Source organism: Gossypium hirsutum, chromosome A08, assembly GCF_007990345.1.
Source record: "Gossypium hirsutum isolate 1008001.06 chromosome A08, Gossypium_hirsutum_v2.1, whole genome shotgun sequence".
NCBI lineage: Eukaryota > Viridiplantae > Streptophyta > Magnoliopsida > Malvales > Malvaceae > Gossypium > Gossypium hirsutum.
In genome coordinates, this window is record NC_053431.1 from 122,187,019 (window position 1) to 122,199,217 (window position 12,199).

Consider the following 12,199-nt stretch of genomic DNA (forward strand, 5'->3'; position numbering starts at 1 on the left):
TAAAATGATTAACAAATATTCTAAAAACAGAATTTTGTGGTTATTTTGATAAAAAAGATCAAGATAATATAGCTATTTATACCTTATCAAAAATTAAATTATGTGATATTAGATATCTAGAAGAATTTAATAAAAAAATTTCTTCATGAATATCAAAAATTAGAAAATGAAAATATAGAATTTTGGAAAAACTAATATTTTCATAAACTACCCCCACCATGGGATGAGATATGTATAAAAAAAATATGTGTCTTATTTAGATAAACATAGTAAAGAATCAGGGATAGCAAAAGAAAATATAAATTCTATAGGAAATAGAATTATTGTCATTTGTATTTGTTATAGCATTATTTTTAAAATATAGTCTAAGTAACACTAGTTATAGCATTACGTTCTAAATGTGTCTTATTTAAATTACAACCAAAGAAGGTGACCAAAGGGTGGTGGAAGCGGTAGCAAGTAGGGCTTTATTTTGGGAGAAAAAAATAAGGAAAGATAGGAAGCAATGCTTTTTAAATTAAGTAGTGGTTGAATTGGTTAGGTTATCGGTTTGTTGATTCGATTGATTCGATCAGCTTAATCAATTCAATTAAAAAATTATTAAAATTTTAAAAAATTAAAAAGTTGAAAGAATTCAATTCAACCGATTCATACTAATTTTTAATCTAATTAGTTCAAAACTACTTTTCGAACTAGTCCCCCAATCGAACCGATTCAATTAACACGGATAAGAAGAGAAAAGAACAAAAGGAAAAGAGAGAGAAATTTCTTTTAATTCAATTTGATTTTGAAAAATTCTAAAATTTTAAATTTTTTTTATCTTTTTCATTTTTTACATATTTTTAGATTTTTTAAATTAATGTTTTTTCTTCTAAATTTTTAAGCTCTTTTTTAATTTTTCAGAATAATTAAGAAGGAAAGACATGTTTGTTTCCCCTATTTGTCTAGGTGTCACTTCCTATTTTGGTCACATCACTCAATTGTTCAAAAACAAATGTTTATGGTAAGAATTACTTTACATAACAGATACCAACTTTAAGGACCAATTTGATAGAAAAATTTAGGGGTCAACTTAAGAAAAATGACAAAATTCAAGAGTCAATTTATATATTTAGCCTTTATTTGAAAATTATATTTTATTAATTAATTTTATTTTAATTTAAAAATATTAAAGGGATTGGTTTAATATTAGGTTGATTTATTGTTTGTATCAAAGGGATTGGTTTATCTTCGGTAAAAGTATCGGGAAGCCCCTTTAATTAGGGGTGGATTGCATTTCGATGCATTTTCTAAAAAAATAACTAAATTAGTTATTATACATTTTAAAACATACAAATTAACATTAATTTTTTTTTTGTTAAATGATAACATGGAACATTAAGTTAAATGATTAATTACTAATTTGATTCCTAAACTATAGCTAAAATATCAATTTGATTTTTAAAAATTTTCTGAACAATAATTCTAAAAAATTGAAAAAAAACTTAAAAATAAATATAAATTATTAAAAATTATGTTAAAAATCAATAAATTTAGTTTTCTTTTTAATATAGTTTTAAAATATATTAGCCCTAAAAGTTTTCAATTCTAACTAATTAACAAGCACTGTGAAACTGCCGTTTGAGTCTTAATTTGATTGGCACGAGTACTATTGTCAATGCTGGAGGATGGGGGTTTGAATACGCAGAACTATATTATCCTTCTATTTATGAGTCGGGGAGGGACTATGCGTAATTTTAGACATTGTTTTAATAAAAGAAACTAATATAATCATAACTTAAGATTATTTAAAAAAAAAAGTAATATGAAGCATGGAAGGAGGCATATGACGCCCTTACTCCCCAAAATTTTCAGCGGTCACTAATCAACTGACTACCGTCTCCTGCATTAGTTTTGACATGATAAGCTTGATGATGAAGCAACCATAATATCTTCTTGTTGTTAGCAGTGAACCAGAAATTTTGATGCCCTTGCACCTTAATTTGTTCTCTGTCACCTTGTTCCTTTTATTAATAATAAAGAATTTTACAGAGAAATTATCAAATCATTTTTTAAAAATATTTTAACATAATTTTTAATATTTTTAATGATTTATATTTATTGTTAAGACTTCTTAATTTTTTTTTAGAATTGTTGTTAAGAATAATTTTTTTTAAAAATCAAAATAATATTTTAGCTATAGTTCAGGGACCAAATTAGTAATTAACCATTTAAATTAACAGTCCATGATGGACTAATTTACACATTTCTAATTTTTTCAGTAGAGGATCAAAATACAATCCACCCCTAAGTACTGGGGCCTCCCTAGTACTTTTACCGTTTATCTTCATTTATCTATCAGAAAGTTGTAATATCTTTTTTCATATATTTATCTATCCAAAAAGTTGTAACGTGATATATATAAGCATGCAGTTTATAGGAAAAAACTGTTTTAAATTGGATCATGTAAATCTTCATACTTCCCCACTTCTCATACAACTCTAAATGCTTCTTAAAATTGAATTAAAAAAACCAAAATAATATTCTCTCTACACACATAAAGAAGATGGCTGCCAAAATTCATGAAAAAAATGGGGTTTTGGTTTCCCAAAACTCACATTTCTCTTATGTTTTAAGCATTACACTTCCGCAACCAACGATACGAATCAAGATTCCCAAGGTGCTGGTGAAGGCTATGCAAAGAAGAAATCATGGCCGCCGTGAAAATGATGCCATCCACAAGAAAAGGAGTTTCAGGAAGAAGGTTGGATCAATGGCTTCCAGTGTGTTTGGTAAGAATAACAACTCCCCTGAGGCTGCCTCCGATGAAGCGATGATGAAGTTAAAGAAAATGATTGAAAGCCTTGACATGGAGTCGGAGAAAAATGGTGAAGATGAGTATGTTTTTAATGATGGGGTAATGGTTTTAGTCAATGAAAAGGAAATGGTGGAGGCTGAAGAGGGAGATGAAGGGAAAGAGGAACTGGCAATGGTGGTGGAGGCTGGAAATGAGAGGAAAGAGAGATTGAGATTGCTGCAGACGTACTCGAAAAAGATCAGCAATGTTGGCAACGATGATTCAGGTGTTGTTTGCGTGGACGACAATGTAGGAAAGGGGACTCTTGGAATGAAGGAAGGAAATGGAAGCAATGACATGACTTGGTCGCAGTCTAGAATACAGAAGCCGAAGATAGCATGGTTGGCGAAGAGGATAACTGAAAAGGTGGTGGGAGTAAAAAGTAAGGAAGAAGAAGTATGGAGGAAAAGGATACTAATGGGAGAAAAGTGCAAGCCTCTGAATTAATCTGGTGAAATTCAGTATGATGACAATGGCATTTTGTTACCAGAGTTCTTCCCCTGACTACCTACTTTGATGATGGCTGGCTGATGATAATTTTTTCCTCTCGATTGTTTTATTTCTTTATTTATTTTGATATACTTTTTCTGAAGTATGGAAGCTGTAAAAGCCAGAGTATGTTTATGATTCTCTCTTATTCACTGCATTAAGTCTGCTTAACAATGAAATTTGGTCCATGGGTAAGAATTATTGACAACTATTTCAAAAAAGGAAACAAAATCAAACTTACAACAGGGTTTTATTAGGAAATAAATTCAATAGAAGTCGATACAGCCACTGTTTTGAAAAAGAACAGCACTCCAAAGGTTAATACAAGTAAATAAAACTAGTGAAAAACTATCAATCAAGTAGGAGGATTATACAAGAATTGGGGCATTCTTAATCATTCAGGGTTTTACCTTTTTGGGATATATGGAACACTAAAAAGTAAGAACCTAATAATCTACATTTCATAAATCTATCTTTGTAATTGATCTGGTGTGTGATTGCTTGTGGTAGATGATGATGTCGTCCTACCATTGAGCTGGACGCCGTTATCTGCTGGTGGACTCACTCCCCATTTCCCTTCAGATTCGGAGGGCTCCAGTACTTTCACAGTTCCATCGCTCAACCCGATCGCAAATTGGTTTGCTTCTATCGGGTGTGCAGCCACAACAAGCGGGTATACAGTTTGACTTCTGCAAAACCAGTGTCCTCTTTATGAAACAAATACCAGAGAATTTAATGGTTGCTGCAGTTCATGCAATTAAGGGACAATTAAACAGTCTTATTGATGTAAATGACAGATAACCTACCCTTTTAAGATTACCGAGGACAAGTACACTGATGGAGCGATACGGCATCTAAGTCTCAGGCTATCAGCATCAAATACCCCAATGTTACCATCGCAAAAGGTGGCATAAATAGATTGACTATTACAGGAGTATGTTGCGTAAGATATGGGTGCATGCAATACGTCTTGTGGAATCCACTGCAGTAGATGAATGGGCATTAGTAAATGTTGCCTCCATCAAAAGCAAATATTATATCACCAAATTCTGTACCACTTTTTTTACTTCCCTACCTGTCGAACGCGCTCCATCTTGGAGGCATCATATATTGCTAACTGAGTTTCATGAACTACCAACATGCGAATTTGATCGGAGTGAAATTGTACTCTTGTGTCACCTGTAGGTGCCATTCCAGCTGGAATTTGGAGTGCAACTGATTTCCTTTTCTCCCACGTATCAATGCTCCACAAACACAGCTGCAGAAAGTAGCAAGATGTTAATAAGTAAATAATAACATATTTGAAGTCCTTCGCTGTTTGAAGGAAGCATTGACATTAAAATAGAAAAGGAAAAAATAAAAGTGAACATAAATATGACAAGCCTGCTACTTACATTAGCATCGGCACCTGATGAAACCAAGATATTGAGGCTGGTTGAAAAAGCCAAACCAGTTATTCGTTTTTGGTGACCTTTCAATTTTGATTTCACCTAAAAAGGTTAAAAACAGAACGTTGGAACCACTCACGAGAGCAAGATGATACAAGGGGAGAAGATAAATAAGAACACAACAAAAAGAGTTGGGAAGTGTCACCTCATCTACTCGAACATTGTATATATGGATAGTTGAATCCTCCATTCCGATTGCTATGATATTATTATCCTGAGGATGGAATGCTAGGAAGGTTGAAGCTGGAGGAGGAGACATGAACGTTGTCATTACCTGCAAATCACGATTTATTAGCATGACAAGCAACAGGTAAATCCAAAACACCAGCATATGAAGGCATACCTTGAAAGTCATCATGTTAAACAAAGAAACTTTTCCGCCAGTTGCTGACATAACATAAGAATCATTCTTTGAGAGTGCTATGCATGGTACCACTCCTTCCAGGTTGACACCTGTGACATCATTAGTCATAAGAAGACCACTGTTTGGTTGCCAATGCTGCGGAACAACATTGGCAGTGGCCTTTAAAGTTCAAAGGACTTCAGAGTTCTGCTTGCCAGTAAAAGGGAATATAGAGAGAAAAAGTCAAAAGTGAAAGAAACAAAGACACAATCTTATGTAATAGAAGGTGCTGTACCTTTCCAGATGGATTTTGCTCATTACGGGGCCACTTCCATAGCTTCTGAACACCATTTGACCCAAGTGCCAAAATACCGACAGCAGAATTTGTGTACAAAAGGCGAACAACCTTCAAAGAGATGCAATAATTCAGGGATAAATGGTATCAAAAAAATGTATAAACCAGATTATAGAAGGAAATCAACGCACCTTGCTGGAGGTATCTGTGCTGTCAGGTAAGGTAACCAACCGACAGTGACCAGGATCCACAATTTCAGCTAACTGCCAGGGTTTAGTCTTGTCCATTGCATCATCCAGAACTCTTGGCTTTTCGACACTTCTACTCAAGGGATCAACTCCATTCTTGAGAGAAAACAATCCAAAAAAAGAAACCAAAGGCAAGATGAACATCATACCCATGAAAAGATAGAAGCGAAAAACAGTTCTCTTAAATCAACTAAATGATAAGAAAAAAAATTCCACCATTGGCATAATAGAAAAATGAACGGGGTCACCAAAAAGATCAAAAGAAGTTGGCCCTTAAAATATATAATATCCTAATGTGCTTGTGGCAGTATGAACCATATTGTTACTACTACATGCACCAACTACCCTACAAGGTTCAGCAAAAAGGTTCAAATGTAAAGCAAGGAACATCCAGCTAACATACAAGCATCGGAGAAGGCCTGACAGGTGAGCTCCTCTCCACTTTACAACTGACAGGACCAACATTTGCAACTGCAGAAAAGCCGGAAGCCTAACCAGCAGGAAAAAAAACGGGTGAAAACCTGCATGTCTCAAGACGTGGATGTTCTCAAATAAAATTTAAATCAAAACGATTATCACCTTAATTGCAGAAGAAACAATTGGCGTTCTCAATGGATCAAAAGATGTTTCAACTGCTCTTAAAGATCTGAGACCCAAAGCATTTGCAAGTATTTTGAATCCATTATCTGCTGTTGTCACAGAAAGGAGATTTCCTTCCTTATTGAATCTCACACGGGGAAGACTCTGAAAATTTTAACATGATTAGTTAGACACCCAACCAAATAGCATATATGTTTCACAAAAGAACTATAAAATCTCAATATTTAACTTACAGGAAGTCCACCCTCGGCTTCTGTGAAAGTGAGAAGATTGACATTATCCATGTCCCAAAACTTTATCTGGCTATCTTCTCCTGCAGCCAAAAAGTGATTTTGTGTTGTGTCAAATGATACCACACCTGCTGATTTCTTTCTAAACCCCACATAAGTCCTCTTTATTGCTCCTTCACTTTCATTCCACTCAACCAGAAAAGACTCTCCATCTTTACTTGTTCCACAAGAGAACAATCTGAAACAAAAGTAGACATTAACAGAAGTTGAAAACTAGAATGACACGATACATGTAAAATTGGAGAACAAAGGGTTAACCAAAGGTGTTGTGAGAGAAAAGAATGGGGAAGGAGTACAACTCGAAGTTATTAACATCTAGTAACTAAACTTTCTGTCGTAAAGTTCATGATCATACCTGCTTCCATCAGCACTGTAAAGCATTGTAGTACACGAATGACCTGGGGCGTCATAATCAACTCTGGAACCCATATTATCATACAACCAGGCCTTAATTTTCCCATTGATAGCAGTTGAAAATATGAACTGGAATGATGTAGAGATAATCAGCAAATGAAAGTAAAAATTCCCGTCCAAATATAAAAGGTAAAGCAATTCAGTTCTCAGCCAAAAATAAAAACTAAGCATTTAACTGAACCGCAAAACTATAAATCTACCAGACACTGGCCTAAAATGTTAGAGAGTGAATCAAATATATTGGACCACTATAGCACCAAACAGAAGATCATTGGGAGAAGTTATGATCGGGTGTACAGAGATGGCTTAGATAAAATAGGCAGTTCTTCGATGGATATTAAACTGGATAAGGAATCATAAATTACAGGTTGTGAGAACAAATAGTTATATGAAATTTCGTTCATTTAACAAGTTGATGGTCACAGCATCTTCAGGTGGCAGAGATTGGTTATAGTCGCATTCAGGACAGAAACAGAAGAAACAGTTGTGGCAGTTTTACAGCTAAGGCTTCATCACTTATGTCCCATTCTAACCACTAAAAAGTATATATAATCAATCAACCTAGGAGATTGTTGTATTTTACCTGAATGTTCTCTTTATGATGTGGACAGATGGAATAAACAGATGCATCATGACCTTCAAAACTAAACAGCTTTTTCCCTGTTATCGAGTCCCACACCTGTCCACTTTCTTTGATTAGGATAAGAAGAAATATCCACTTTAACCAAACCTATTTAGTGAAAATTTACCACTTCTCACCTTTATGAGCTTGTCATCTCCACAGGTAACGATGCACAGTTGTTTGTTTGGATGAGCAAAGGCTAAGTCATTTACACCACCAACATGGGCATCAATCTGTTAAAAAAATAAGAAAAGCCAACTCAGTTGTGTATCCTTTAGCTCTAGGGTGTAAAACACATCAACTAACCTCTAAGCGCTGTATCAGATCATTTGATCCGGGATAAGCGTAAAAATGAATCAAGTGTTTGGAAAATGCAACTCCTGCAGCAAGAAAGGCAATAAGCACAAATATATGTGAGCTAAAATGTTTAGTAATCGGTTGAAAAAGCACACACCAAGAAAATTTCCATCAGGACTCCATGTTACGCGGTTGACAGATATAGGTGTATCATTGACCATCATCGCCTGCAAGTGACTCTAATAACAAAATCAATTGCATTGTTGAAATACATAGAAACCACTAAAACATATATGTCACATTGCAGCAACAGTAGACATTGGAAAAAATAGTACAAGGCAAAAAGTATAACATAGAGAGAAATCTCAGTAACTTATGGCATACAAACCTGAAACGTCATCGAACATGCTGAAATTTCCGATATCTTGAATGGCTTTGAAACCAACCTTTCCCGCATTCCAAGTTCCCAGAGTGTAATTTCACCATTGGCAGAACCAACTGCTCCAATTGCATTATGTCATAAAAGGAGAGAAGTTTCAAGCTAGTGCCAGTGTCTTAGTGTGAATGATAAAATAAACTTTCATACCAAGTAGCAATGTATGGTTTGTAGGATGAAAATCCATGCTTGTGACCATGGATCCTTGATGCAAGGTCAAAGCTACTGTTCTTGGTAGGTCATCCAATGACCAAGCTTGCTGCCGTGGTGTAGGATATGTAACCTAAACATGGAAACGAAGAAACATATTAAATTGTTAATGAACCAACCGAAATGAATCTAAGATTAGTATAATTGCAAGGTGACTGAACAAGAGATCAGAGTCCAAAAATAAATAACTAAAACAAATGAGAAATTACCTCCTCAACCGATGGAGCAGGGCGCAATCTTTTCATTAGCAGTTCATGATCAGGGTTCTGATAATCAACCAAGCCGGGTGCTGATGGAGGTGTTCTTGGACGCTTCAAGACTGAAACTGTTGCAATGGAAGTGAAATTAAATGCATTACACCTAATAAATACATATTTTAATACATGTCTCATAGTATCTCCATAAATAGAAAATTTTACAATAAGAAAATTTCTTCCTTAAAAAGTAACACATCCAGAAATTATAAACAATGGGAACGACATTCTAACATTAGACCGCCAATTGGAACCACACCCAAAAATTTGAGAAAAAAATATTAACTAATGTCAAGCAATATGCACTAATAGAGCAATTGTCCAAATTATGCCAAACTTTACAAGGCTATTTCTAATGATTCAGAATTGCAGTTCTGACCTTGGTTTTGTGGAACAGGTATGGATGATGCAGTGACAACAGCAGCTTGAACAGATGAAGAGGCAGAAGCATTGGCCATCCAGCCAGCTAAAGCACCAGCATTAGCAGCCGCTGCTGCTGCTGCAGCTGGTGGAAAGGGCTACATGCCAAAGGTAGGACAAAGCATATGTTAGTTGATATTCTAAATATTATTATAGAAGTAGAAAAACAAATAACCATTCAAGGGAATATCAAACTGCGATAGATGTTTGGTATCATACACTGTGAGCTCCAAGAGATGTATAAGCAGCAGGTTTTGCAACTGCAGCAACTGGAAGATTGACAGGTGTAGGTGCAAGAGGGCCATTTGGAGGCGTACATGTGTGATCTGTGAACAAAGTCTTGATGTCTGGGTTTGGCCTTGGATTCTTGCATAGCTGATGCTGCCAGTTCAAGCTGTATGAACCATACTTACAAATCAAAACATATATATTACTGGTATAAAAATTATATTTGCTTCTTGTTTCTGTAATAGCAAGTATCATATCACACCTTTGGTTGATCAAAGTCCTTAGTCTTGAGGACTTCAAAGTAGGGAAAGCAAGCTTATCACGGAAAAGTGGATTTGCTTCTATGAGTTTCTTTAGTTCTGCCAACATTATACTGCGAGCAGTTTTTGTATCCCCATATTTGGACAGCTGCTCATTTTCCCTGCATTCAGATGAGAAAAGCACATCCATTCAATCATAAAGATTTCAAGCATTCATTTGAGTTTGGTTTACAATGACAATTCTCTCAAAAAGGTCAAGCATTTAGTTGCACAGCTGAACACAAGTTATGTAAGTTCTCTTATATCAAATTTCTAACTTATTTAAAACCTAAATAATATATCCACTTGTTACCCTATCAAGTCTCTAGACAAAAAAACTGATTAATAAATCGAAATCATTCATCAATGCTATACCTGGACAAACAATGTAGTTTATTTCTGCGATGGAATTACCTGAAATTGTTGAGGGTCAAAAGTTGAGTGATTTCTTTGTAGAGTTCCTCATTAAATGTAGAAAACACCTTCAAATCACCGACCAATATTTCAACAGCCTTTGCCTTGTCTTGCCTGAAATATCAATAAAAAGTTCAAATTATTTCAGCAGGAGAAACAATAGCAAATCCTTCATTTAATAGAAATTGATGAAATCTTATTAATTAACAGTTGAAGCATTAGCGATACCGATCAAGTGCTTCCAGATACTTCTGCTTCCTTATCTCAAAGAATATCTTCATGGAATATCGATTATCATCAACTTTTGTAAAACCTGATAAATACCGCTCAACTTCTTCCCATTCACCTGCCTGAACTTTCTCTTCAAAGTATTTCATGTTGAAGAAAAACCCTGATTCTTTCTCAAGCCTATGAAAAAATACATAGTTTCAGACATACACTCAGAGCAACAAAAATGATAATGCGAATCAAATAACCTAAGTCCAAAATTTATGCGTTAAAGAACAGAGAATAATTTTGCACACTAGCAAAATTCTCACCACTTCACCCACAGAAGAACAAGCAATACAAGTGAGTTATGATTTCTTCTTTCTATTCTTTTTTTTTTTCCTTCTGCTAACTAAAAGTTTAACCAACTTTAAACAAGAAAAAACCATATTCATTCCGTTTAAATGCATATCTCCGATTCAAAACAAAACATACAGAAACCAAATATTAGAGCTCCATTGCATATCTTTCATTACCTAAGGCATAAAAACTTCCCCTCTACACCCAAAATCCTCTGATTTTCGCCATTAACCACCACTACAACTCAAATTAGCTTAACTACTTAAATAAATTCTGACTAATTTTACCATAATAACCTCAAATAAAAAGAAAAAAAAAAGATTTACAAAATTTGTCAACATTTACTTCTACTTGCAAACACAAAAAAAAAATGCATATACAAAAACAAAGATACGAATATACGGTGTAGACTTATAAAGAAAATTTATTTAATTAAATAAAAATAAACATAAACATAAACATAAAAGACTTTACCTATGAACTGACTCCTTGAATTTCTCTTCCTCCAGAAACTGAAGTATGAGAAACACCAATTCTCTGCTCAACGAAGACATTTTTCTCCTCTCGAAGAAACAAAAGAAACTCGATCTCCCAAAACCAGCCGAGTCCAGGAAACAACTCGAGATCGAGTTAAACTCAGCTCTGACTTCGAATCTGTATAAATTTCCAGAGATATACACGGATTTCCCCTTGAGTTTCTCTCTCTAAATTTAAATAAGCTCGAAATTCGAGGATTTCTAGGGTTTCAAAGCTGCGAAGAAGAAGAGAAGAAGATAAAGAAGAGAGAGAGAGAGAAAAAGAGTCTCGCTATCTTCGATGCGTTGTACAGGGTCTTTCTTTTTTATACTGACCTATCAGTGAAAAGTACCTTTGCTTATCACTATAAGTAGTTATACTTCTCGAAGTGGTTATCAGCTTATCATTGCGTGAGATGATAGGAAAGCAAAGGGCGGATTCGAAACCACTAATTCAAATCTAGTGAATATTCGGTACACACGTCCATTCGGGTCCCCCCATCATTCTTTCCCTGCCCTTACCCCTTTTTCTCTTTTCGTACTGTCCCTTTCGTTATTACGCGAGTTTTTTCTCGTGGTACCCTTTTGCATGTCTCACGATATTTTGGTTTTGACTGGAGGTTGGTTCTTTTCTCATGCGATATATACGGATCTCTAACTTTTGGAAGGCTCACGCGCATTTTACAAAGCGCCTCAATTTTTTGTTATTTCTGATTAATTAAATACTCAATTCTTATTTTGGATTTTCCTATGTGAGGTAATGACAATCAACCTCCCACCCTACCTTAAACTTTTCCTTTTGTTATTATTTAAAGGAGTAAAATATCATTTGGTCTCAACCTTTATAACTTTTTACAACTTGATCCTTGAATTGGATATTTTTATAATTTCTTTATAAATTTATTAATATTTTTCAATATTTTTAGATTTCATATATTTTATTTCAATCTTTTAGCTGATGATATAATAAAATT

The 12,199-nt window shown here is 34.6% G+C and overlaps 1 protein-coding gene across 2 annotated transcripts; it reads right to left on the bottom strand.

The window, feature by feature from the left end:
* Positions 1-3,556: 3,556 nt before the first annotated feature.
* On the bottom strand, positions 3,557-11,522 carry LOC107894078 (topless-related protein 3). 2 transcript variants are annotated; one of them, XM_041075103.1, is made up of 25 exons: positions 11,185-11,522; positions 10,372-10,551; positions 10,144-10,257; positions 9,693-9,851; positions 9,422-9,596; positions 9,162-9,300; positions 8,738-8,853; positions 8,469-8,601; positions 8,271-8,380; positions 8,040-8,109; positions 7,892-7,965; positions 7,723-7,818; positions 7,547-7,642; positions 6,905-7,032; positions 6,493-6,727; positions 6,239-6,403; positions 6,063-6,149; positions 5,603-5,755; positions 5,412-5,522; positions 5,117-5,296; positions 4,919-5,047; positions 4,720-4,815; positions 4,401-4,583; positions 4,132-4,307; positions 3,557-4,014 (listed from the first exon to the last, which is right to left on the bottom strand). In XM_041075103.1, exons 1-25 carry the CDS (start codon positions 11,262-11,264, stop codon positions 3,795-3,797), a joined length of 3,405 nt encoding a protein of 1,134 aa, XP_040931037.1. In that variant the 5' UTR covers positions 11,265-11,522; the 3' UTR covers positions 3,557-3,794. The 2 variants fall into 2 exon arrangements, with proteins under 2 accessions (XP_040931037.1, XP_040931036.1); XM_041075102.1 differs by having other exon boundaries at positions 8,040-8,121.
* Positions 11,523-12,199: the final 677 nt, after the last annotated feature.